The sequence below is a fragment of the Pongo pygmaeus genome, chromosome 14 (genome assembly GCF_028885625.2).
Source record: "Pongo pygmaeus isolate AG05252 chromosome 14, NHGRI_mPonPyg2-v2.0_pri, whole genome shotgun sequence".
Taxonomy (NCBI): domain Eukaryota; kingdom Metazoa; phylum Chordata; class Mammalia; order Primates; family Hominidae; genus Pongo; species Pongo pygmaeus.
Window position 1 is genome coordinate 25,608,769 of NC_072387.2, and position 27,762 is coordinate 25,636,530.

General features: G+C 42.0%; 1 protein-coding gene across 1 annotated transcript in view; it reads left to right on the forward strand.

Moving 5' to 3' along the window:
- MPHOSPH8 (M-phase phosphoprotein 8) overlaps positions 1–27,762 on the forward strand; it is a 66,129-nt gene that overhangs the window by 21,045 nt on the left and 17,322 nt on the right. Inside the window, exons 2-6 of the mRNA XM_054447211.2 lie at positions 3,247–3,588; positions 13,245–13,400; positions 17,568–18,416; positions 19,547–19,646; positions 21,132–21,389. Coding sequence (XP_054303186.1) covers positions 3,376–3,588; positions 13,245–13,400; positions 17,568–18,416; positions 19,547–19,646; positions 21,132–21,389 — 1,576 coding nt within the window. The 5' untranslated portion in view covers positions 3,247–3,375. The remainder of the gene's footprint in view (positions 1–3,246; positions 3,589–13,244; positions 13,401–17,567; positions 18,417–19,546; positions 19,647–21,131; positions 21,390–27,762) is intronic.

A 27,762-nucleotide genomic window follows, 5' to 3' on the forward strand; every position in this document is an offset into this window, starting at 1 on the left:
GAAACTCCTGGCTTCAAACATTCCTCCTACCCGGGCCTCTCAAAGTGTTGGAATTGGTGTGAGCCATGGTGCCCAACACTTTTTTTTTAGAGACAGGATCTGGCGTGGTTAGGCTTTGTGTCCTCACTGAAAATCTCATCTTGAATTGTATTCCTCATAATCCCCACGTGTCGAGGGAGAGTCAGGTGGAGGTGATTGAATCCTGGGGGCAGTTTCCTCCATGCTGTTCTCATGAGAGTGAGTGAATTCTCACGAGATCTGATGGTTTTATAAGGGGCTCTCCCCCCCCGCTTTGCTCGTCTCTTCTTCCTGCTGCCTTGAGAAGGTGTCTGACTTCCTCTTTGCCTTCCACCATGATTGTAAGTTTCCTGTTGGGAACAGGCCCCCCAAAATCTGAAACTGGCCCCAAAACTGGCCATAAGCAAAATCTCTGCAGCACTGTGACATGTTCATGATGGCCATGACGCCCACGCTGGAAGGTTGTGGGTTTACTGGAATGAGGGCAAGGAACACCTGGCCCACCCAGGGCGGAAAACCGCTTAAAGGCGTTCTTAAACCACAAACAATAGCATGAGCGATCTGTGCCTTAAGGACATGCTCCTGCTGCAGATAACTAGCCAAACCCATCCCTTTATTTCGGCCCATCCCTTCGTTTCCCATAAGGGATACTTTTAGTTAATCTAATATCTATAGAAACAATGCTAATGACTGGCTTGCTGTTAATAAATAATGTGGGTAAATCTCTGTTCGGGGCTCTCAGCTCTGAAGGCTGTGAGACCCCTGATTTCCCACTTCACACCTCTATATTTCTGTGTGTGTGTCTTTAATTCCTCTAGCGCCGCTGGGTTAGGGTTTTACCAACCAAGCTGGTCTTGCCATTTCCTGAGGCCTCCCCAGCCACACTGAACTGTGAGTCAATTAAACCTCTTTCTTTTATAAATTACCCAGTCTCTGGCAGTTCTTCATAGCAGTATGAAAAAGGACTAATACAGGATCTCACTCTGTGTCACCCAGGCTGGAGTGCAGTGGTGCTCAGGCAAGCCACAGTCCTTCTGCCTCAGCCTCCCAAATAGCTGGGACTACAGGTGCGTGCCACCATGCCCAGCTATTTTTTTTTTTAATCTTTGTAGAGATGGGGTCTCGCTATATTGCCCAGGCTGGTCTTGAACCCCTGGCCTCAACATCTCAGGTGATCCTCTACCTCAGCCTCCCAAAGCACTCACTGGGATTACAGGTATGAGTCACCATGCCTGACAGACAGACAGACATACATATATATATATGTTTTTTTTTTTTTTGAGACGAGGTCACACTCTGTCACCCAGGTTGGAGTGCAGTGGTGCAATCTCAGGTCACTGCAACCTTTGCCTCCCAGGCTCAAGGGATCCTCCCACCCCAGCCTCCCTAGTAGCTGGGGCCACTGGCATGTGCCACCACGCCCAGCCAATTTTTTGTATTTTTGGTAGAGACAGAGTTTTGCCATGTTGCCCAGCCTGGTCATGTACTCCTGAGTGCAGACGATCCTCCCACCTCAGCCTCCCAAAGTTCTGGGATTACAGGTGTGAGCCACCGTGCCTGGCCTTATGTATTTTTTAATTGAAAACTTTCATCATGAATATATGTACTTAAATTTTATTTAAAAACACATAAAAGCAGAGAATAGTATAATAAACCTGTTAAGATTTAAAATATTTTAAATGTTGCCATGTTTTTCATCTCAAATTGTTACAAATCTAGAACAATCTTCTCCTCCCTCTTTTTCCTTTAACTGGAAGAAAGTCAGTTGCCAATAGGATATCCCACATTCTGGATTTGTCTGTTTCCTTTTCCTCTTTCCCCTTTATTCTTTCCTGTAACTGGAAATTACACTTAAAGGCCTGAGTATATTAAGGATCAACATTTTTGTCAACAGAAAGCATACAGTCTGGTTGTTCCACTTTTAGTAATGCTAACATTGATCAGTGGGCTTTCAAATATGAAGCTAGATTTCTCCTACAACCAACAAATGATCTGTGGATCTATAGTGCCTTGTGAATATCCAGTTCCTCATCACCCTTTCATATAATGCTTTGTTCCCTAGATCTTTTACCCACATTATTGTGATTTTTCTAACTTTTCTTCTATATTTATCATCTAGAATTCTGTAAAAATGAGCTTTCTCCCATCAACTAATTATATGGGTAATATTTTTACAGTTTTTAATATACAATTGTTAGTATTGGTGGGTGTCTTCCTGGGACTCCTTCCTGTGGGTCCTAGGAAGGCATACTACACTCTACTGATCTTTGCATTCCTGTTACTAATGCCTACTATAGTGATGGTACATAGGATGCATTTAAGCTCAACGGTGTATCATTTACTATCTGATTACAGCTGAGTGAAAAAAAAAAATCATTGCGCCAACTCAAACATCTGGCGATCCTTTCCAAAAGGATTTGCCGGACCATAGATTATTCTTCAGTTAAAGCTCAGAGATTTGACAATGAGGCTTATCTTACAAATTAAGTCCACTGTTCAAAGAAACAAAAATAGAAAGCTTGATGCCATAAACACTTCAGTTGCATATCCGAAATTCAAAGTGAGAAAAATATATTATCCTTAAATGTATTTTCCTAGCAGTATTTCGCTAACTTTGGGTGGTGTAATTTTTGTCAACTCTTCACAACCTGAACAAATACTTTTAATCACGTCCTTCTCCGATATTTTCAATGAAAACGCAAAGGGCGCTAGAACTTGGAAAACGGATGCTTTTTAGGCCGCTAAATTTCCTTGTCTTTAATCAACACTCATTAAAATATAAGAGCACTGTGAGTTATGTTTGATTGGATCATCCACACGTGCTAAACCTATCAAAATCATATATGACTTCTGGGAAGCCGTTCCGCTTGGCTGGGGTTTCGGCAGCAGCAAGGTTCACTTTCCTAGAAAGTCCCCAGCTCTGGCCCTACCGACGTCCGCACCTGAGGCTTCCCTGCTGGGGGATCAGACACTGTCAGCTCCTCGGGGCCGCCCTCAGCCCTGGGACGCCCTCCGCCCCAACGACCCTCCTCCTCCCCAGCGTCGCGCGACTCAGTGGCCTCGCCCGCTCCCCTCCCACCCTTGACCTTTTCCGCTACAGCTACAGAACGCCCAAGCGCTCTTCCGCCTAGGGTGCCCTCCCTGCCCCGCCCACCTGCGTCCCGTGGGCTCCGCGTTGCTACGGCGCGCCCGCCTTAACATGATTGGTTTTTCTTCCTGTCACTCTAGGGTCCAAGCCCGCCATTGGTCGGCTTCCGTTACGCCGCTGATGTGGAGTAGGGCCGAGCGCGGAACGCTAGGAGCTGCTGGGGTGTGTGTCGCCGCGGGTTTTCGTCGGCGGTTTGCGGAGCTGCTAGGATGGAGCAGGTTGCGGAGGGAGCAAGTGTGACCGCAGTCCCTGTGTCAGCTGCCGACAGCACTGAGGAGTTGGCAGAAGTCGAAGAAGGAGTTGGAGTAGTGGGCGAAGATAATGACGCAGCCGCGAGAGGAGCGGAGGCCTTTGGCGACAGTGAGGAGGACGGAGAGGATGTGTTCGAGGTGGAGAAGATCCTGGACATGAAGACCGAGGGGGTACGTGGAGGGGCCCCGGCGTGGGGCTGGGCGGGGAGCTCCGGGCCTGGCGGGGAGGACGCAAGCTGGAAACAGCGCGGGCAGACCCAAAACAGGAGCGGGGGAGGAATGTGAGAGTTCAGTGCAAGCACGCGAAATCGTGGGAAAAGCGAAGTGACATTTCTGAGTGCTTAGGGCTGAGTGTGTGAGGGAAGCTTCAGCAAATTTTGGAGGATTGTTTTGGCCGAAGAGACGAAGCAGTTTGGGATGTGGTGTGTGGTGATCACAAGGCTGCAGGCAGCTGGTGAAGGGAGCTGCTGCGCTTTGGAGTGATACGATAGTGAAGTAATGCTTCTCGTCGTGGTCCACTGTCCACGCCATCGTTACAGTGTTTTCCAAAACCGTAACCAACTCCCTGGTTTAAAATCTTCCGGAATTTTCATTTGCCCTCGGAGTAAAATCTCAATCTTACCCAGAGGGTGGCATTTAAAGGCCTTCATAACCTGATCAGCATCATCACTCTCTCCCCTATGCGTTGTATAACTCGCAGCCACACAGAAATGCTTGGAATTCATCACACCATGCCTTGGTGTTTCCTGTTCTCCTGGCCTGGACAGTTCTCTGCCCTCTTCTTCTGGTGAAATCTTACTCAAATCTTCCAAGGCCTCGGGGTGTAGCTCTCTGGGAAAGCTTTTTTTGACCCTAACCTCTGCAGAGTGAGGAGCTTCTCATCTCTGCTCTTTTTACTTTTTGTATTGACCTCTATGAAGGCATTTAAGCCATTATCGTTCTTTGTTCGTCTCTCCTGCTGTATGTGGTCTCCTTTAATCCAAGGGGAAACATGGACAATAAGAAAACAATCTGTTTCAGTAGATGGATGTGAGGTAACCAAAGGGCCCACAGTGGTCATTCTCTATGTTGTGTTTTCATTGTCTGTTATTTCCCGTTGGTCATATGCTGCCTTGTGTCAATTTTTTGCGCATTCATTCAGCATTTTTTATCAACTACTGTATGCCAGGTGCTGTGTTAGGTCCGGACAGTATAGAGATTTTAATTGAAGCATACACAATTGCTAATAGTGGAAACTTTTCCTGTCTATGGGGAGTTAAGTAATTAAGAGCTGATGTCATTAATATTGTTATTTGCAATAAAGATGGAAATGTTTTTATGTATAATTCCTCCAAATATACTGTAAGCACTTTGAGGTGAAAGGAGGAGCCACTGTTAGACTATTTTGTATCACTTGCATTTAACACAATACCTGGCACACAGGAGGTATTTGAAAAATATTTGGCTAGGGCCGGGCGCAGTGGCTTATACCTGTAATCCTAGCACTTTGGGAGGCCGAGGCGGACGGATCACAAGGTCAGGGGTTCGAGACCAGCCTGGCCAACATGGTGAAACCCCGTCTCTACTAAAATACAAAAAAATACAAAAATTAGCTGGGCGAGGTAGCGGGCGCCAGTAATCCCCGCTACTCGGGAGGCTGAGGCGGGAGAATTGCTTGAACCCGGGAGGCGGAGGTTGCAGTAAGACGGGTTTGCGCCACTGCCCTCCAGCCTGGGCGACAGACGGAGACTCCGTCTCAAAAATAATAATAATAATTTGGCTAGAAGGATAAAATCTTTAGAATTAAGATGATTCTCATTCATACAGTGTTTAATTTTGCCAGCCTCAAAGAATTGTAAGTACTGTATACCTAAAGCCTCACCAGTCTAAAGAGGGTGAAACTAAGAAACTTATTTGTGTAAGGCAATTAGGCTTTAGTGCTGTGAGTTAAAATTCAAGTTCTTGCATTTTTAGGTGCTCTTGTGAAGGAGTGATTTATATGACTAAAGGTGATATGGTTTGGCTGTGTCCCCACCCAGAATCTCATCTTGAATTGTATTCCCCATAATCCCCACGTGTCAAGGGCGCGACCAGGTGGAGGTAGGATCATGGGAGTGGTTTCTCCCATGCTGTTCTCGCGATAGTGAATGAGTCGCAATCTGGTGGTTTTATAAGCGTCTGGCATTTCCCCTGCTTGCACTCACTCGATCCTGCCACCCTGTGAAGAAGGTGCCTCCTTCTCCTTTGCCTTCCGCCATGATTATAAGTTTCCTGAGGTCTCCCCAGCCATGCTGAACTGAGCCAATTAAGCCTCCTTCCTTTATAAATTACCCGGTCTCGGGTATTTCTTCATAGCAGTATAGAGAACGGACTAATACAAAAGGTGTTAGTGGAACAGGACTATCGGCCGTTTTCTTTTTTCACTGCTGAGTGAACCAGCCGGTTGGTTAGCCACCTAGCCATTGACAAACTTAAGGGTCCTGCTAGCGGTTTGTTAGGCCTCCTTATAGTCCAGTCTGTAGTCTATAATCAGAAACATTTACAATTGATTCACTTTTTACTAATTAATAATATTTCTTGATTCTAACTATATGTATGAATAATTAACATAAGAACTGTGGAAATACATATATACACCACCATTCCAAATCATTATTTATAATTTATTTGGGGTAATAGAGTAAGCAGAGAATTAAATTCTAATAGTGTATATTGCTTAATTTCCTTTTTTTTTTTTTGAGACAGATTCTCTGTTGCCCAGGCTGGAGTGCATTGGCATAATCATGGCTCTCTGCAGTCTTGACCTCCCAGGCTCAAACAATCCTGCCACCTCAGCCTCTCGCAGTAGATGGGACTATAGGTGTGCTCTACCATGACTAATATTTTAATTTTTTGTAGAGATGGGGTCTCCCTGCGTTACCCATGCTGGCCTTGAACTCCTGGGCTCAAGTGATTCTCCACCTTTGTCCTCCCAAAGTGCTGGGATTTACAGGTGTGAGCCACTGTGCCAGGCCAATTTTTTTATTTTTTTAACAAAAATTTTAAACTGTTGCTCTAGTGTATAGGATCTGGTAGAATAGGGGCCTGCCTTTTAGTTTGGCTCACTGATTAAAGGAAACTTTGGCTACCAAGAAATAGACTGCTTCTGGAATTTTGAAGTCAAAGTTATAAATCCTAGAGCTATCATGCAGTTTCCTAATACATGGCAAAACCCTGGACAATTTTTTGGATTTACATGACTCCATACAAAGACGTGGAATTCAGGGATTTCATCTGTATTTGTATACTGCCATGCTCCTAAAACTCAGAAGGTTCCTGGAACATAGTGACCACATTCAGTAACTATTTGTTGAACGAGTGAATGAATGAAGCACACCTGTTGAAGTAAAGGGTAACAATTATCAGTAAATTAAATCTAGAGCTATAATTAAGATATGTTCCTTAATACTTGAAAATTGTTCTTAATACTCTCCTTCTCATCAATTAGCTCAAATTTCGTTGATAACTAGCATTAGATTTATAACTATGTTAATGTAAAAGGTAGTTTTCTAGTCTCCACTGCTTTTTAAAAATTATCAGAAATGTAAGAATTAGATAGACTCTCATATACCTTCACCCAGATTCTCTAATTATTAATCATTTATCTATTTATCTTTTTTCTGTTTATGTACGTTTTTTCCTGGCCCATTTGAAAGTGGTGTTTTTAAGGGCTATGTTGAATAACGCATTTACCACTATTTTTATGCACACACACAAACAAGGATCATTTTTGTTCCCATGACCATTACTGATAAAATTAGCTGATAAAATCCACCCGCCTCGGCCTCCCAAAGTGCTGGGATTACAGGCATGAGCCACCGCTCCTGGCTCTGATGTTTATTCTAAAACCAAATATATTGCTTTCTTTTAGGCAGTTCTGCATACTATTGACTAAGATTTCTTTTCTTTCCCCCATTCATGCAAGCTAAGAAGCTGTCTTCTTAGCTGTGCTGTCTCATCTTTAATTTCTTCAGTTTTAATTATGCCTTTACAGAAGACAGAAGCTCTTACAAAGTTGTATACAGGCCGGGCGTGGTGGCTCACGCCTGTAATCCCAGCACTTTGGGAGGCCAAGGCGGGCGGATCACAAAGTCAAGAGATTGAGACCATCCTGGCTAACATGGTGAAACCCCGTCTCTACTAAAAATACAAAAAATTAGCCGGGCATGGTGGCGCGTGCCTGTAGTCCCAGCTACTCGGGAGGCTGAGGCAGGAGAATGGCATGAACCCGGGAGGCGGAGCTTGCAGTGAGCAGAGATCGTGCCACTGCAGTCCGGCCTGGGCGAAAGTGAGACTCCATCTCAAAAAAAAAAAAAAAGTTGTATACAGTAGTTTTGCTTTTGTATATTATTTTGCCCAAAAGAATATGCATATATTCTCAATGGATAAAATCACCATCTTCCCACCCATTTAATGTAGCTGAACAATAAAACTGTATTGCTGAACAATAAAACTGTATTGATGTACTCAACTATTATTTTAAAATTTTAAGGCTTTTCAGGCTTATCTTTAAAAGTTAAGATTTTGAGGCCAGGCACAGTGGCTCACACCTGTAATCCCAGCACTTTGGGAAGCCGAGGTGGACGGATCACGAGGTCGGGAGATCGAGACTACCCTGGCCAACATGGTGAAACCCCGTCTCTACTAAAATACAAAAAATTAGCCAGGCATGGTGGCGTGCACCTGTAGTCTCAGATACTCGGGAGGCTGAGGCAGGGGAATCACTTGAACCCAGGAGGCGAAGGTTGTGGTGAGCCGAGATCGTGACACTGCACTCCAGCCTGACAGAGCAAGACTCTGTCTCAAAAAAAAAAAAAAAAAAAGTTAAGATTTTGAATCTGTTCTTTTTCTGATATTTCTTGAGTTCAGATTCTACTCAGTGCTTGTACTTGATCTTTCTACACAGATAACTGAATGATTGAAGGGCAGTGTGGGTACAATTGAAGGGTAAAACGGGTGGGGAGCAGTTCTTGGCACTTCGCTTGGAAAGTTTATTGCCTTGGTGGTGGTGTGAAGAAAATCGGGCAAATGTTAAGTGTGTAGCTAGAATGGTGCTCTGCAGTTCATGTTGACAGTCAAGTTTTATATTCTTGATTCTCAGTGAGATTGGGTATTGAGCAGAAAAGATAAACCAGAAATCTGAAGAAGCAAAACTTTGCAATGTATATTACAAAAACTTAATTACCTTAAAAAGTATTAGAGATATTCTTATAGATGAGCAAGAAAATCGGTAAAAGACACAACAGGTAATTAAAAATGTTTTATTGTGGTTATGTATATATATCATAAAATTAGTCATTTCAATCATTTCTAAGTGTACAGTTCAGCAGCTTTAATTGCATTCACTAAGTTGTGCAAACAATACTACTATTTCTAAAACCCTTTCATCTTTGCAGAGACTCTGTAGCCATTAAGCAGTACTGGTACTTGGTCTTTTTACACAGATGGCTGAATGATTGAAGGGCAGTGTGAGTACAATTGAAGAGTACCCATCCTGCCTACCTCAAGTCCCTGGTAGCCTCTAATGTACTTTCTGTCTCAATGAATTTGCCTATTCTAAGTACCTCATGTAAGTGGAATCATAAATATCCTTTTGTGTTTTGTAGCATAGTATTTTCAAGATTCATCTATGTTATAGCATGTGTCAGGATCTCCTTCCTTTTTAAGGCTGAGTAATTTTCCATTGTATGGGTAGACCACATTTTATGTATCCATCGATGGACACTTGGGTTGTTTCCACCTTTTGTCTATTGTGAATAATGCTGCAGTGAACATTGGTGTACAAATATTTGTTTGAATATTTGTTTCAATCCTTTTGGAATTGAAAAATAGGGACTACTTTTGGAATTGCTGTGTCATAGGATGATTCTGTGTTTAATTTTTTTAGAAACTGCCTGACGATTTTTCATAGCAGCTGTACTACTTTACATTCCCAACACCAATGTAAGAAGGTTCCGATTTCTCTACATCCTTACTAATGCTTGCTATTTTCCGTTGTCTTTTTTTAGCCATCTAAAGATGTGAAGTAGTATCTCATTTTGTGGTTTTGACTTCCATTTCCCTAAGGACAAATGATGTTGATCATCTTTTCATGTGTTGTGTTTATATATTCTGGATATTAATTCCTTATCAGATATATGGTTTGCAAATATTTTTCCCGTTCTGCGTGCTATCTTTTCACCTGTTGGTAATGTCCTTTGATGCCCAAAAGTTTTTAATTTTGATAAAATATAGTTTATCTATTTTTTTCTTTTTGTTTGTGCTTTTGATAGCGTATCAAAGAATCTGTAGGTGAACCCAGGTTTGGCTGCCTGCCATTCGAAAGCCAGACACAAGAGACGAGGGTTGATGAGAGAAAAGCAGATTTATTCAGAAAGCCAGCAAAACTGAGAAGATGGTGGACTATTATCACAAAGAACATCTTAAATTTTATAATTTACCATAGGGGGCTGGGCACGGTGGTTCACACCTGTAATTCCAGCACTTTGGGAGGCCAAGGTAGGCCAATCACTTGAGGTCAGGAGTTCAAGACCAACCTGGCCAACATGGTGAAACCCCATCTCTACTAAAAATACAAAAATTAGCCAAGCGTGGTGCTGGGCACCTGTAATCCCAGCTACTTGGGAGGCAGAGGCAGGAGAATTGCTTGAACCCAGGAGGCAGAGGTTGCAGGGAGCTGAGATTGTGCCACTGCACTCCAGCCTGGGCAACAGAGCGAGACTCCGTCTCAAAAAAAAAAAATTTACCATAGGGTTTTTAAAAGGCAGCTTGGTATGGGAGACATGTGGGGGTGGTGCTACAGGGTCTGTGTGTCTTTGTTTGGATGGCTATTTTGGCTAGTCACCCATCTGGAGGTCTGGTTGGCGCTGGTGGTAGCCTAGTTGCTTGCGACTCCTCCTGAACAGGAGGATTCTACAGTGCCTGGTTTGTTTGAGATTAGCCTCTGGAATGTCTTTTTTTTTTTTTTTTTTTTTCCTTTTGAGATGGAATCTTGCTCTGTCACCCAGGCTGGAGTGCAATGGTGTGATCTCAGCTCACTGCAACCTCCACCTCCTGGGTTCAAGTGATTCTCCTGCCTCAGGTTCCTGAGTAGCCAGAATTACAGGCACACGCCACCACACCCGGCTAATTTTTGTATTTTTAATAGAGACAGGGTTTCACCATGTTGGTCAGGGTGGTCTCAAACTCCTGACCTCGTGATCCACCTGCCTCTGCCTCCCAAAGTGCTGGGATTACAGGTGTGAGCCACCACACCTGGCCTAGCCTCTGGAATTTCTTAAGCAAAAGCATAATTAGATAAGCATACATTGCTGGAAGAGAGTGTCTGGAGAGGAAAGGAATGAAGGGGTAAGAGAGAAGGGAAGGAAGAAAAAGAAGGTGATTAAAATATATTTTAAAAACTGAGGTCCCCAGTTACAGATGCATTGCCAAATCCAAAGTCATGAAAACTTATTCCTGTGTTAAGAATTTTATGAGCCGGGCGCAGAGGCTCATGCCTGTAATCTTAGCATTTTGGGAGGCCGAGGCAGATAGATCTCTTGAGCCCAGGAGTTTGAAACCAGCCTGGCCAACATGCCGAAACCTCATCTCTACTAAAAAATAACAAAAGTCAGCCGAGCATGGTGGTGCCCACCTGTAATCTCAGCTACTTGGGAGGCTGAGTGATGAGAATCACTTGAACCCGGGAGGCGGAGGTTGCAGTGAGCCAAGATCGCGCCACTGCTCTCCAGCCTGGGCGACCCTGTCTTAAAAAAAAAAAACAACCAAAAAAAAAAACAAAAGAAAGAAGCTCTGGGGTAAGACTCTGGGTTTTGAATTTCAGCTGAACTACCCATCAGCTGTGTGATCTTTGACTAGTTACTTTATCTAGAAGCTTTAGTTTCCTCATCTATAAAATGAGTAATACTACCTAGTTCATGGGGATATTGTAAATATTAATGATGAACTAATAAATGCAAAGATTTAGACAGTGCATGGCACATTGTAAAGCAGTTGATGAATGTAATTCTTTTGATTTCCCTTTAACCATTTAAAAATATAGAACGATTCTTAGATCACAAGATGAGCAAAAATAGGAGGCAGGCCCTGCTGTAGTTTGCTGACCCCTGATATAGAGAGATGGACTCTTGTATCTGGTGGAGTGTAAATTGGAGCATTTTTTCTGGAAGGCATTTGGCAGTGTGTTTTAATCTTTAAATGGCTTGCCTTTTTTTTTTTTGAGATGGGATTTCACTATGTTGCTCCGGCTGGCTTCGAACTCCTGAGCTTAAGCGACCCTCCCACTTCAGCCTGTCAAGTATCTGGGACTCTAGGTGCCTACTACCACGCCTGGCTGCCATCAACCCTGGAAATGGCTAGTTTTTTGTTTTTTTTTACCCCATTGACCTCCTTTCTGGGAATTTATTCTAACAACTTAATGAGAGATACACAGGGATATTACAGCTTTATTTATAAGTTACAAAAAAAAGGAAATGATCTAAACAACCATCGTAACAAAGGGAGCATTTTTGTACTATTTTTTGTTGTATGATGGAATAATCTTAAGTCACTAAAAAGCGTTTGAAAAGTTATAACAAAAAGCGCTTGATACGTAAGTGAAAAAGCAATATTAAAAATTATAGTATTATCCTAATGTTTTAAAAACATTCTAAATATGTATTAATGTAATAGGTGAAGGAAATAGATTAAATTGTTTTCAGTATCTATTTATTATTTGGTTATTCCTATGTTTCCTATTTTTCATTGCTTTTCAAGAATTACATACTGCTTTATGGAATCAGAATAGGACTTCAGTCTTTGGTTTATGAAAAACAGATCAATAATATACTGTTTTTTCTTTTCATTTCTCTCTTTTGTTTTCCACACCAGGGTCTGGCTCTGTTACCCAGGCTGGAGTGCAATGGCACCATCTTGGCTCACTGCAACCTCCGCCTCCTGAGCTTAAGTAATTCTCCCACCTCAGCCTCCTAAGTAACTTGGACCACAGTTGCATGCCACCGTGCCCAGCTAATTTTTTTTTTTTTTTTGAGATGGAGTCTCACTCTTTTGCCCAGGCAGGAGTGCAGTGGCGCAATCTCTGCTCACTGCAACCTCCGCCTCCTGGATACAAGTGATTCTTCTGCCTCAGCCTCCCAAGTAGCTGGGACTACAGGCACGCGCCACCATCTGTTTTTTTTTTTTTTTTTTTTTTTTTTTTTGAGACAGTTTTGCTCTTGTTGCTCAAGCTGGAGTGCAATGGCATGATCTTGGCTCACTGCAACCTCTGCCTTTTGGGTTCAAGCGATTCTCCTGCCTCAGCTTCCCAAGTAGCTGGGATTATAGGCGCCCACCACCACACCCAGCTAATTTTTTTGTATTTTTTAGTAGAGACAAGGTTTCACCATGTTGGCCAGGCTGGTCTTCAACTGCTGACCTCAGGTGATGCGCCTGCCTCGGCCTCCCAAAATGCTGAGATTACAGGCATGAGCCACTGCGCCTGGCCCATAATTTTTGTATTTTTAGTAGAGATGAGGTTTCGCCATGTTAGTCAGGCTGTTCTCAAACTCCTGGGCTCAAGCAGTCTGCCCACCTTGACCTCCCAAAGTGCTGGGATTATAGGCATGAGCCACTGCACCTGGTCGATACTTTTTTTCTTAAGCCACTTTTCTCAGGAGATGCATGTACTTTATAATGTGATAATTTCCACTTAGAAGCAATTTTCAAGTTCTTTCATGTCTTCTCATCAGTTTTTTTGTTTTTTTTTTTTTTTTTTGGAAATGTAATCAAGTTAGCGATCTGCTTTATTTGCCTCCTTTTATTTTCTATAACAGGGTAAAGTTCTTTACAAAGTTCGCTGGAAAGGCTATACATCGGATGACGATACCTGGGAGCCCGAGATTCACCTGGAGGACTGTAAAGAAGTGCTTCTTGAATTTAGGAAGAAAATTGCAGAGAACAAAGCTAAAGCAGTCAGGAAGGATATTCAGGTACTATGTTTTGTCTCATATTTGTTTTTACATACATAAATTTATTGTAAATTGTAACTCTTAAAGGATGTGTAGTAAATGATTTACAAATAACAAAGTGTACAGTATTCTTTAGTGTAAATTCCATGTAGCCAATTCTCACTGCTTTCAGTGATTTTTGCTGGGTTCTTCTTTCTGTACCCAACCTACAGTTGCGGTTGACAAACAATAGTTTGGAGATGAATATTGATATTTTCCTTTAAGTTAAGAGTAAGGTAAAAGTGGAGAAAAAAGAGACATGCCAAACTATCATTTGTTCGTCCATGATATGAGCAATTTGTTTTTGTATATTATATTTATTCTGCATTATTAACTATGTCTTATGCCTGCTTTTTCTGCTAAATTATCTGGTGAGGACCTGGTTTAAAAAAACAACTTAGAACTATATAGTGAAGCTATCTCACATTAAGAGAATGATTCTCATTATTTTATAAGCTGAACATTGATCTTTCTCCCTACAATTTAAGTTTCAACTATGTTTTTTAGAATACCTAGTCTTTTCTTAAATGACCAAAACAATATTAGTTTTGACTGTGTATAGTAGTTGTTAATAATAATAGCAATAACAGAAGTGCCTGGCATTTACTGAGCATGTATGTATACTACATAAGTACCATACACTGGGTCAGTACTGGTTTAGTAAGTGAAGCAATCACTTAGTAAAACAGGTGTATTTATAAGATGACCACTGGTCTGTCGTGAGCTTTGAGTGATGTTACGTGACACTAATGGACTTCTACTGAACTGTTTTGTCAACATCGTAGTATCTTTAGCTTTTTTTTCTTTTTTGAGTAAACATGGAGTGTCTCATAGGGGCCAGACCCCTAAACAGTTACAGTTACGGAAAGATAGGTAAAATCTATTTTCTGCGCTTGATCTGTCGTCAGGTTATACGTAGATGTACGATTTTTTTCTTCTCTTCTCATTTATTTTTAAATACAGAGTCTTGCTTCTGTCACCCAGGCTGGAGTGCAGTGGCACAGTCATGGCCCACTGCAGCCTCAACCTCCTGGGTTCAAGTGACGATCCTCCCACCTCAGCCTCCCAAGCAGCTAGGACTATAGATACACGCCACCAGGCCTGGCTAATTTTTTTTCTTTTTTCCAGAGACAGGGTCTCTCTCTATTGATCAGGCTGGTAGGAACTCCTGGCCTCAAGTAATCCTCGCACCTCGGCCTCCCAAAGTGTTGGTTGGGATTACAGGTTTGAGCCACTGTGCCCGACCTGATTTTTCTTTTAAAGATGGTACCATATACTAATAATTTTGCCCTTTGCCCTTCCTTTAAAATAATCTTTTATTAATACATATTTTATTCAGAAAACAAATATGGGTATTTTTTTTGGCACCAGTACATTCTCAGAGATTCTTTTATTCAACATGTTACTATTGGTGCTAAAACTGTTGCACATTTAGCTGGGAACCCCTTCATACCACCCCCTGTGTCCTGGCGCTCCCACTCAGGGTAGCACTGCTCTCTTTTTTGGCACAGTGGCACATCCCAGCCTCAGTAAATCCATGCTGACCTCTGTAACTCGGCCTGTCACCACAGAGACCTACGTGTTCTCCCTTTTCCTACCAGGAGAACTCTGGTCACAACAGTATTGCATGTCCTCATTTACTAAATCTTACAATACAGAGAAATTAACCTCAGATTTGCTCTGCCCTTTCTACTGTGAACGACAGACAGTATTTGTTAATCTATTTGATAAAGTTCCACATTCACTTGTAGTTCTTTTTGTTCTTAGAATATATGCACTGTTTAATGTTCAGAAGTTACTTGAATTTTTTTTTCGGTGTGGTTATCAGTTTTATAAACAGGTTCATTTGTCTGTTTGTCTTCAGTTTTAGGGTTCCTCCATCCTTGCTGATGCAATTTTGTTGAGTATGTAAAATACTTAATGTGGTTCAAAGGATAAAACTAGAAATTAACTAGGACCTATCTTCTCCCTGCCCTCTCTCTCCCTCTATATCTAATTTGAAATACTGTCCTTTACTCCCAGTTAATAACTATAATCAGCAAGTATAATACTCCTTTAATATGTTCTCACCACGTCTCCCTGTTATTTCCTAGATACACTGTACCTTGTTAGAACATTTAGTCACACATACTACAGTCTCTCTTATAACCCTCATTCAGTCTTAGTCCTAGAAGCAAATACATAATTAATGCTTTCCACCAGTCCTTATGGTGATGTTTGTCCAGTCATTTTTGGTTATCTGAAGTTCATGCTTTAGTACCGGGCGTCTCAAAGTGTGGACTCCGGCAGGAGCATCAGTCCCCAGCAGAGGTGCATGCAAGAGTTTGCGACCCACCTCTGTGGTAGGAAGGCTCTTGAGAATAATAATCACTGACTTCTTTTGTTTCCTAACAGTGTGTTGGCAGCCTTTCTATCTGAACGCCAGTTGCAGATTCCTTAGTGCACATTTTCTTTTCTCAGGTGTCTTACTGTGTTAATCCATTGTCATCTGGCACAAAACATTGCTCTTGATGACCAGTTGAGTTTATTTGTCTTGTAAGTGACTTGGGATCTTTTTGCCTGATGCGCCAAAGTTTTTGTTTGTTTTCTCTTCTGTTTTATAGACATGTCTTTTTGGTATGCTTTTATTGCTTTTAGGATAGTCAGCCTGGCTAATTTTTTAAATTTTTTTTTTAGATATTTTGTTTCTGTCTTCTCTGGCCTACTTGGTTTGGAATCTAATCCTAGTAGTTTTTCCTCCTTGTGGGGCTTGATCCTGGAAGTCCTGAGGAGAGCTTCACTGGTCCCTTTTGCAGGGCCTGGGAGGGGTCAGCCACCTCTCCCCTTCTCCGCCTTGCCCAGTGCGCAAGAGGCCCCACCCCACAGCTGCTCTCTCAAGCGGCAGCAGCCTGGGCTTTTCCAGATTGTTGCCTTCGCTTCCCCTGAGTGACCATCCACACCACATGGGCCTTACCATTGTTTTAGTTTTGGTAAGGCCCGCGTGGTATGGACTTGGGACTTAACCAAAACCAAAAGCTGTCTGCGGGGAGTTTTGTTTTGCTATCCTAGTTGCCATGTTTTTTATGAGGTGATTCAGGGAGATTGGAAAGGTTAAGCCAGTGCTACCATATTCCCACTGTTAACCTTGGTGGTGTCCATTTCTCAGGCAGTGTAGGGAAGACATTTTTAAAGTATATCTGGCCAGGCGCTGTGGCTCACCCCTGTAATCCCAGCGCTTTGGGAGGCCGAGACAGGTGGATCGCTTGAGGTCAGGGGTTCGAGTCCAGCCTGGACAACATGATGAAACCCTGTCTTTACTAAAAATACAAAAATTAGCAGGGTGTAGTGGTGCGTGCCTGTAATCCCAGCTACTCGTGAAGCTGAGGCAGGAGAATCGCTTGAACCCAAGAGGCAGGGGTTGCAGTGAGTCACTGCACTCCAGCCTGGGTGACAGAACGAGACTCCGTCTCAAAAAAAAAAAAAAAAAAAGCTATCGTTTCCATCCCTTCTGTCTACTCCCAAGTCATTTAGGATAAGGTGGTTTTGGGAAATGGGAACAGAAAATACTTTGCATAGTGTTTTTGTGTTTATACAACTACTTTATTCTTAAGTTTCTTTTTTTCAATTTTAAAATAGGAAAACATTTTTTCATAAGCAATATTTCAGATGACACATGAATTTGGGAAGTAAGATTTGTGTGCAGTCTTGCTTGTTCTGTACATAACTGTCAAACGTAGGAGCAAGTTTAAGGACATTCCAGGATCCAGGGTCTTAGAAAACGTTTTGTATTTGCATTGGTAACTACTTTGTTGGCAGCCAAGAAAGTCTGTAAAAATTACTTTCTTGGTGGTTTTGGAAATGTTGAAATTCAAATCATTTATAGCCCACCATACCTGAGTCTGCTCACTCCCGCTTTGGGTTGGGCGCTCAGCAGCACTGAGTTTCTGTGCGCCCCTACCTTCCAAACTCACACTTGCCCTCACCGCCAAGACCTATTTGCTAAGTCAGAGGTAGAGGCTGCATACGATTCCAGCTTAGGCAAGCAGTTTTAAGAAGTTGAGATTCTGTTTGGAACAAAAAATATTCTTACCAAATTTCATTAGTACTACTTTTCAAAACCTTTAAAATCAATATGTTAATGAATATTTTAATCTTTTTTGTATTTTATAGAGACTATCCTTAAATAATGACATATTTGAGGCGAACTCTGATAGCGATCAGCAAAGTGAGACAAAAGAAGATACTTCCCCAAAGAAGAAAAAGAAAAAATTAAGGCAGAGAGAAGAGAAAAGCCCAGATGATCTGAAAAAGAAAAAAGCAAAGGCCGGGAAGCTAAAAGACAAGTCCAAACCAGACCTGGAGAGCTCCTTGGAAAGTTTAGTTTTTGATTTAAGGACAAAGAAAAGAATTTCTGAAGCCAAAGAAGAACTAAAGGAGTCCAAAAAGCCCAAAAAAGATGAAGTAAAAGAAACAAAGGAATTAAAGAAAGTTAAAAAGGGTGAAATAAGAGATTTAAAGACGAAAACAAGAGAAGATCCCAAAGAAAATAGAAAAACAAAAAAAGAAAAATTTGTCGAATCCCAGGTGGAATCTGAATCAAGTGTACTTAATGATTCCCCCTTTCCGGAGGATGACAGTGAAGGGCTACATTCCGACAGCAGAGAAGAGAAACAAAACACTAAAAGTGCAAGAGAAAGAGCAGGGCAGGACACGGGGCTGGAGCATGGCTTTGAGAAGCCCCTAGACAGTGCCATGAGTGCTGAGGAGGATACCGATGTCAGAGGCAGGAGGAAAAAGAAGACCCCTAGAAAGGCTGAGGACACTAGAGAGAGCAGGAAGCTGGAGAACAAGAACGCTTTCTTAGAGAAGAAAACTGTGCCTAAAAAGCAGAGGAATCAAGACAGAAGCAAAAGTGCTGCAGAGTTAGAGAAGCTGATGCCTGTATCTGCCCAAACGCTAAAGGGCTGGAGGTTGAGCGGGGAAGAGAGAGGCCTCTGGTCCACAGACTCAGCCGAGGAGGTAAGGGCCACGGGAGGCAGCAGAAAACCCGTGTTGAGTGGTCAAGACATTTCACAAGCAAGGAAAGGGAAACAGTCAAGCTATAAGAAAGTGTTTATGACCATGGGCAGTCATAAATGAAGATCCTCCAGCTTTTGGACACCGCAGCTTATCTCTTAGTCTCTGGTTTGTTTCTCTTAGAATGATTATGACTAGAAAATTAAAGGCTAATTTGTGAACAAAAATCAGGATGGTTTTTAGAGGTACTCAGATGATATATGGAGCATTGTATACTCAGGTTTATAGCTTCATCAGTTTATTTTATTAACTTTTCACATCCTGCTTGGTCATTTCCCCTGTTGTCTTGAGTATACCACTATTAAATAATAGGACACAAGCTATATTAACCAGTATTTTAATGCTTATAAAAATGTATTTAATAGAGAATTTGTCCCATTATAAAAATTATTTTTATATGGCTTTGCAAAATGGATATATTTTCCAAATTATGAGAGTATTTATATATGCAATATTTATCAAGGGCTATAAAAAACATCATTTTTTTCATCCATTATTTCCAGTTTTGGGCATTTATTTTAAGGAAATCATTTTAAAGAAGGAAAAGCTGTGTATACATAGTTATTTATGGCAGTATTACCTTCATTAGTGCTACAGCAAAATAGAACAACTTAGAAAATGCAGTGAAGAAGAAAACCCTACATAAATGTGAACACAGTCATGTAAAAATATGTGTGTAATGTAAACAAAAATGAATTTTAAAAAAGATTATCCATGTAAAAGTACGAGGACCAGAAGGGGGAACATGGAGAAGTAAAATAGTCATGGTTGGTTAAGACTATGGGTGGAAAACTTTCTTAGAATTTTCTTTTTTTTTTTTAAATAATAAAATTCCTAAAAGAGGGTTGGAAAACTGGTGTTGGGTTTTGAATTTGATATTTTGTGAATTATTATATGGTTGACTGAGGAAGCAAAATTCTTTTGTGTGAAGAGGATTTAATGATCAGTGATCATGTACCACAGTATACAAGGGTGATTCCCTGAAGCCACAAACCTGTATTTTCCGGTTCTCAAATAAATATACAGTGTCAACTCTTTATCCATTCTTGTTTTGGATATCATGTCATTTTCAGGACAAAGAGACCAAAAAAAATGAATCCAAAGAAAAATATCAGAAAAGGCATGATTCTGACAAGGAAGAAAAAGGCAGAAAAGAGCCAAAAGGATTAAAGAGTGAGTGTAAATATTAACGTTTTGCCATTTACGTTGCTATCTATTATACAAATAACCAGTTACCTAAATTTATTATATAAAAATTTATATAATTTTTTTTCCTTATTTTCACCTTGTTTTTCCTTTTTAATATGATGAGGCATCAGATTAGAATTACTGAGACTGGAAATTAGTTGTGGCAGAAAAATAAATGTGTTTTTATAGCAGATGCTAAGTTTAAAAAAACCTTTTAATATATTAATTATATGTAACTCTGTGTCATTTGTGTAAATATGATATTGAATACGCATTTTGGATCACTTCAAGATAGACCATAATAGAGAATCCATAATATATATAAATATTGGAACAAATACTTTATATTTCTTGAAAACAAACAAAAAAACACCATTACAGTGTTTGAATAAACCCTAGTAGATAAATATTTAGTTTCTATAGCAAAAGTACTTAGAACACATGTTTTCTGGCAAACAGTGGTTCTAAGAGATAGATGATTTTCCTTAGGTTTTCTTACTGAAAGCTGTATGTAACTGAAGTAATATTAAAAGTAAGTAAGTTTTTTTTCTAAGCCTAGGCTGGTTTTGGCAGTAGAAGCAGGTGAATGAAGTGGCAGGAGCAGTGGCTGTTTCAGTGGGTCACACATAAAGTGGCTGTAAGACTGTTGTTCAAAGCAAAACAAAAATCTTAAATGCCTTCTATTCTTCAAAGAATGACTAAAGGTTCAAAATACTGTAAAACTGGACCTGGCCTTGTTAACCTTTTTTCCTCCTAGTATCTTGTATGTCAGTTTCAGATACATTTTTACTGTGGACATACAGCCTTAAATGGAACTACTGTTTGTCCCATTCATAAGGGTGCTCACTAGAGTCCAGTTTTCAATATTCCCTGATAATAAAACCTGTCTGCTGTGTACCCAGAGTTTATAATAGAATTCATCCTAATTCTCTTCTTTTTGGGGTTATTTCTTATGTCAGGTCTAGTACCTGCCAGTTTTCTTCCCACTTTCTTCTTTAGTTAAAAGCTGGTAGCATCAGGTACAGTTTTACCAGGTACACAGGCAGTGCTCTGGCACCCTGCTGTTTCCCTCACTTGCCACCAGAAGCCATTTTGGTACAAGCTTCAAGATCCAGCTATGGACAGTCTGGGGTCTTTAGCTGTGGGAAAGGTGCTGGTGTGACTTGGATCACTCTGAGACTCACTGCCTTCAGTAGGCCTTTGTCACAACTGCAGGTGAGTAGTTCAGAACATCTGCTTAACAGCCATTCACACTAGACATCCTTTCTGAATATTGAGCAGCCAGTAGAAAGACCAGCTGAAACGATTTTGTGGCTTTGACAGTAAATCAGACCAGGCTTTATAAGCAAGGTAGATGTTAGTAAAAATTAAGAAAATATCTTGTTGCTTTAACACTAAGTTAGATTTTCTTTTGAATGTAACAGAAATTTGTGACTCATACTTAACCATCTATTTTAATTTTTTCATTAGCACTTAAGGAAATCAGAAATGCATTTGATTTATTTAAATTAACTCCAGAAGAAAAAAATGATGTTTCTGAGAATAATCAGAAAAGGGAAGAAATACCACTGGATTTTAAAACCATAGACGATCACAAAACCAAGGAAAATAAACAGTCACTTAAAGAAAGGAGAAACACCAGAGACGAAACAGATACTTGGGCATACATTGCTGCAGAAGGTGATCAGGAGGTTTTCGACAGCGTGTGCCAAGCAGATGAGAATTCGGGTGAGTTTGGAATCGTTTTGCAGAATTTTTCAAGGTAGTGCACCATATTATTTTACTGTACTCTTCTCTGTATTTCTGATCTCAACCATCAAAAAGTAATGGAGTAGAAGGGTTTATTTGGATCTCCTGAATAAATAACATTTTATATTGAAGACGGGTCATTCTGTGACTTCTCAATGGATCAAACAATTTTTCTGAGTTCCTATAATGTTCTCAGCACGTATAGAAATGAAAAGATTTCTGATTTTCTACCTTACCTACTCTTACCTGGCAGCCCCATTTTATATCTTACTATTTAATAGATTTCTTTCAGGAAATTATCAACTATAAACTTATTTGTATTTTACCCTTTTAATGTTGTAGCAAATAACACTAAATAAGATTATATTATAAATGCTGTCCTGAGGACATTGGAACTGGTGAAGAAGACGAATACAGACTACAGTAGTGGTGGGGAGGGGAGTACTAAAAAGTGTACATACATGTGTATAACTAGGACCTAATAAATCAGAGAGGTTAGTCTAATAAAACTTTGTATAATTTGTGAATCTTGAGAAACAGTTGAGAATTGAAAAATTCAGAATATATGACAGACTAGATCACCTGGGAAACCCTTATACTACAAAATGACTATATCTTAGATACCGAGGGAAAATGTGCTTTTGGATGTATTGCTGAGCTTGCAGGAAATTAGGGTAATTTCCGGTACCAGTGGGCAAGGAGGAAGAGGTAGGTTGCAGAGGGCAGATACCAAATAGCAACACTGCTGTTGAGATACCAGGCAGTAAAAAACAGATACAGTAGTGGAACATCAATAAAGCCAGAAGTGGATTCCTGGTTTTGCTATAAAATAAGCCTCTGACACAGTTTGTTGAGAACAAAAGAAACACATGAAAAAGAGATATGATTATAGGTTGTGTACAGATTTAAAAGATGAAAGAATTCTATGAGCAATTTCTTACCAGTTGATTTGAAAACTAGCTAGGCGGCCAGGCAGTGGCTCACGCCTGTAGTCCCAGCACTTTGGGAGGTTGAGGCAGGTGGATTGCCTGAGCTCAGGAGTTGGAAACCAGCTTGGGTGACACAGTGAAACCCCATCTCTACTAAAATACAAAAACTTAGCTGGGCGTGACCAGTGTGTACCTGTAGTCCCAGCTACTCAGGAGGCTGAGGCAGGAGAATCGCTTGAACCTGGGAGGCGGAGGTTGCAGTGAGCTGAGATCACACCATAGCACTCCAGCTTGGGTGACACAGTGAGACTCCATCTCCAAAAAAAAAAAAAAAGAAAAGAAAACTGGCTAGGCATGGTGGCATGTGCCTATAGTCACAGCTACTCTGGAGGCGAGGCAGGAGGATCAATAAGCCCAGGAGTTTGAGGCTATATTATGCTAAGATTGTACCTGTGAATAGCCACTGTACTCCATCCTGGTCAACATAGCAAGACTTCATCTCTAAAATTGAAAAAGAGGTTTGAAAACTGAATGACATGGAAAAATTCCTTGGGAAAAAAATAATGAGACTGATCCAAAAAAGACTGAATAGTCACAACTGTTAAAGAACATGAGGGCTGGGCACGGTGGCTCACGCCTGTAATCCCAGCACTTTGGGAGGCCAAGGCGGGCGGATCACAAGGTCAGGAGTTTGAGACCAGCCTGGACAACATGGTGAAACCCCGTCTCTACTAAAAATACAAAAAAATGAGCTGGGCATGGTGGCGCGCACCTGTAGTCCCAGCTACTCAGGAGGCTGAGGCAGGAGAATCGCTTGAACCTGGGAGGCGGAGGTTGTGTTGGGCAAAGATCACGCCACTGCACTCCAGCCTGGGCAACAGCGCAAGACTCTGTCTCAAAATAAAAAAAAAAAAACGTGAAATACGGGATTGCTGGCAAGATGGCCGAATAGGAACAGCCCCGTTCCGCAACTCTCAGTGAGATTGACACAGAAAGCAGGTGATTTCTGCATTTCCAACTGAGGTACCCGGTTCATCTCATTGGGACTGGTTGGACAGTGGGTGCAGCCCACGGAGGGCGAGCAGAAGCAGAGTGGGGCATTGCCTCACCTGGGAAATGCAGGGGGTCAGGGAACTCCCTCCCCTAGCCAAGGGAAGCCCTGAGGGACTGTGCCATGAGGAACGGTGCACTCTGGCCCAGATACTGCGCTTTTCCCATGGTCTTCGCAACTCACAGACCAGGAGATTCCCTCTGGTGGCTATGCCACCAGAGCCCTGGGTTTGAAGCACAAAACTGGGTGGCTGTTTGGGCCGACACCGAGCTAGCTGCAGGAGTTTTTTTTCCATACCCCAGTGGCATCTGGAATGCCTGCGAGACAGAACCGTTCACTCCTCTGGAAAGGGGGCCGAAGCCAGGGAGCCAAGTGGTCTGGCTTGGCAGGTCCCACGCCCACGGAGTTCAGCAAGCTAAGATCCACTGGCTTGAAATTCTTGCTGCCAGCACAACAGTCTGAGATCAATCTGGGCCACTTCAGCTTGGTGGGAGGGGGGTGTCCGCCATTGCTGAGGCTTGAGTAGGTGGTTTTACCCTCATAGTGTAAACAAAGTTCCCGGGATGTTCGAACTGGGAGGAGCGCACCGTAGCTCAGCAAGGCTGCTGTGGCCAGACTGCCTCTCTAGATTCCTCCTCTCTGAGCAGGGCATCTCTGGAAAAAAGGCAGCAGCCACAGTCGGGGTCTTATAGATAAAACCCCCATCTCCCTGGGACAGAGCAACTTGGGGAAGGGGCGGCTGTGGGCACAGCTTCAGCAGACTTAAACGTCCCTGCCTCATGGCTCTGAAGAGAGCAGTGGATCTCCCAGCACAGCATATGAGTTCTGCTAAGAGTCAGACTGCCTCCTCAAGTGGGTCCCTGACCCCCATGTCTCCTGACTGGGAGATACCTCCCAGTAGGGGCCGACAGACGCCTCATACAGGAGAGCTCCGGCTGGCATCTGGCGGGTGCCCCTCTGGGACGAAGCTTCCAGAGGAAGGAACAGGCAGCAATCTTTGCTGTTCTGCAGCTTCCGCTGGTGATACCCAGGCAAATAGGTTCTGGAGTGGGCCTCCAGCAAACCTGGAGCAGAGGTGCCTGTTAGAAGGAAAACTAACAAACAGAAAGGAATAGCATCAACATCAACAAAAAGGATGTCCACTCAGACACCGCATCTGAAGGTCACCAACATCAAAGACCAAAGGTAGATAAATCCACAAAGATGGGGAGAAACCAGTGCAGAAAGTCTGAAAATTGCAAAAACCAGAACACCTCTTCTCCAAAGGATCACAGCTCCTCGCCAAGGGAACAAAACTGGGTGGAGAATGAGTTTGACGAATTGACAGAAGTAGGCTTCAGAAGGTGGGTAATAAACTCCTCTGAGCTAAAGAAGCATGTTCTAACCCAATGCAAGGAAGCTAAGAACCTTGAGAAAAGGTTACAGGAATTGCTGACTAGAATAACCAGTTTAGAGAAGAACATAAATGACCTGATGGAGCTGAAAACACAGCACGAGAACTTCATGAAGCATACACAAGTATCAATAACTGAATCGATAAGCGGAAGAAAGGATATCAGAGATTGAAGAAAGGATATCAGAGATTGAAGATCAACTTAATGAAATAAAGCGAGAAGACAAGATTAGAGAAAAAGGAATGAAAAGGAATGAACAAAGCCTCCAAGAAATATGGGACTATGTGAAAAGACCAAATCTGCGTTTAATTAGTGTACGTGAAAGTGACAGGGAGGATGGAACCAAGTTGGAAAACACTCTTCAGAGTATTATCCAGGAGAACCTCCCCAACCTAGCAAGACAGGCCAACATTCAAATTCAGGAAATACAGAGAACAGCACTAAGATACTCCTCAAGAAGAGCATCCCCAAGACGTAATCATCAGATTCACCAAGGTTGAAATGAAGGAAAAAATGTTAAGGGCAGTCAGAGAGAAAAGTCGGGTTACCCACAAAGGGAAGCCTGTCAGACTAACATCATTCTCAGCAGATTAACACAAGAACAGAAAACTAAACGCTACATGTTCTCACTCATAAGTGGTAGTTGAACAAGGAGAACACATGGACCCAGGGAGGGGAACATCACACACCAGGGCCTGTCGGGGGGTAGGGGGCTCTGGAAGGGATAGCATTAGGAGAAACACCTAATGTAGATGACAGGTTGAGGGGTGCAGCAAACTACCATGGCACGTGTATGCCTATGTAACAAACCTGCACGTTCTGCACATGTACCCCAGAACTTAAAGTATAATAATAACGTGGAATAATAAAAACAGCCTCATAAATTTAACACCAAGCCAGATGGGTTTCTCAAACCCAAGGCTACCAAACTTATAAAAGTCATTCTAAAAATAGACAAAGAATGCTAATGCTAACTTATTCTGGGAGACCATCATAACTTCAGTACCAAAACCAGACAAAAACTATATATAAGAAAAGGCCGGGCGCAGTGGCTCATGCCTGTATTCCCAGCATTTTGGGAGGCCGAGGTGGGTGAATCACCTGAGGTCGAGAGTTCGAGACCAGCCTTACCAACATGGAAAAACCCTCTCTCTACTAAAAATACAAAATTAGCCGGATGTGGTGGCACATGCCTGTAATTCCAGCTACTCAGGAAGTTGAGGCAGGAGAATCGCTTGAACCCAGGAGGCAGAGGTTTCAGTGAGCTGAGATCAAACCATTGCAATCCAGTCTGGGCAACAAGAGCGACACACCATCTCAAAAAAAAAAAAGAAAAATGACAGGCCAAGCTCACTAAACGAAGTCACACACAAAAGTCCCCCACAAAATATTAGCAAATTTAATCTGGCCCTGTTTTAAAAAAAAAATCTCATCATCATGTTGGGTTTTTCCTACAAATTGTAAAGGAGAAATTGATTTAATAGCATTCTTGATTAAAAAGTAAAACCTAACATTATGAATAAAGGGAGCTTTCTCGATTGATAAAGGACATTAAACCTTTAGCAACATAAGCCAGGCATGGTGGCTCACACCTATAATCTTAACACTTTGGGAGCTGAAATGAGAGGATCACTTGAGCCCAGGAGTTCAAGACTAGCCTGGGAAAATAAGACCCTGTCTATACAAAAAATTAAAAAATTAGCTGGGTGTGGTACTATTTGCCTATAGCCTCAGCTACTTGGATGGCTGAGACAGGAGGATCACTTGAACCCGGAAGTTCGAGGATGCAGTGAGCCATGATAACACCACTGTACTCCAGCCTGGGTAACAGAGTGAGACCCTGTCTCAAAACACCACCACCAACAACAACAAAAAACCCTTTAGCAGCATGAGTTATAATGGTGAAACATTAGAAACATTGATTTGATTTGATTTTTTATAGAGATGGGTTTCACCATGTTTCCCAGGCTGGTCTTGAACTCCTGGGTTCCAGTGATCCACTTGCCTCAGCCTCCCAGTATGCTGGGACTACAGGCATGAGCCACCATGACTGGCCAGAAACATTGATTTTAAACCAGGAATAATACAAGGATGCCTTCTGTCAACACTTTTATTCAGTATTATACTAAGGTCTACTCAGTACAGTAAGACAAAGAAAGAAAAAAGGCATAGGCATTGGAAAGGAACGGGGAAGGGAAATAGCTGTCACCCAGGCGGGATGCCTCACACCTATAATCCCAGCACTTTGAGAGACCAAGCAGATCGCTTGAGCTCAGAAGTTTTGAGACCAGCCTGGGCAACGTGGTGAAACTCCACTTCTACAAAAAATACAAAATTAGGCATGGTGGCGCATGCCTGTAATCCCAGCTATTTGGGAGGCTGAGGCAGGATAATCGCTTAAACCCGGGGAAGTGGAGGTTACAGTGAGATGAGATCACGCCATTGTACTCCAGCCTGGGCAACAAGAGCAAAACTCCGTCTCAACAACAACATAATAAAATAAAATAAGCCAGGCAGGATGGCACATACCTGTAGTCCCAGCTACTCAGGAGGCTACGGTGGGAGGACCATTTGAGCCTAGGAGGCAGAGATTGTAGTGAGCTAAAATCGTGCCACTGCACTTCAGCCTGGATGACAGAGCAAGACTGTTGTCCAAAAAAAAAAAAAAAAGGCCTGTATGGAGAAAATTTTAAAGATTTCTTGATTGCTTGAAAGTTACTAAAATGTATATATGCCATTTTTATTAGAAAACAATTTTAGGGTCCAGGCACGGTGGTTCACGCCTGTAATCCTAGCAGTTGGGGAGGCTGAGGCAGGCAGATCATTTGAGGTCAGAAGTTCGAGACCAGCCTGGCTAACATGGTGAAACCCCGTCTCTACTAAAAAATACAAAAATTAGCCAGGCAAAATTTTTTTTGCATGAGCAAAAAAATAGCTTTTTTTTTTTTTTTGCGCTTGAGCAAAACATAGCTCATGCA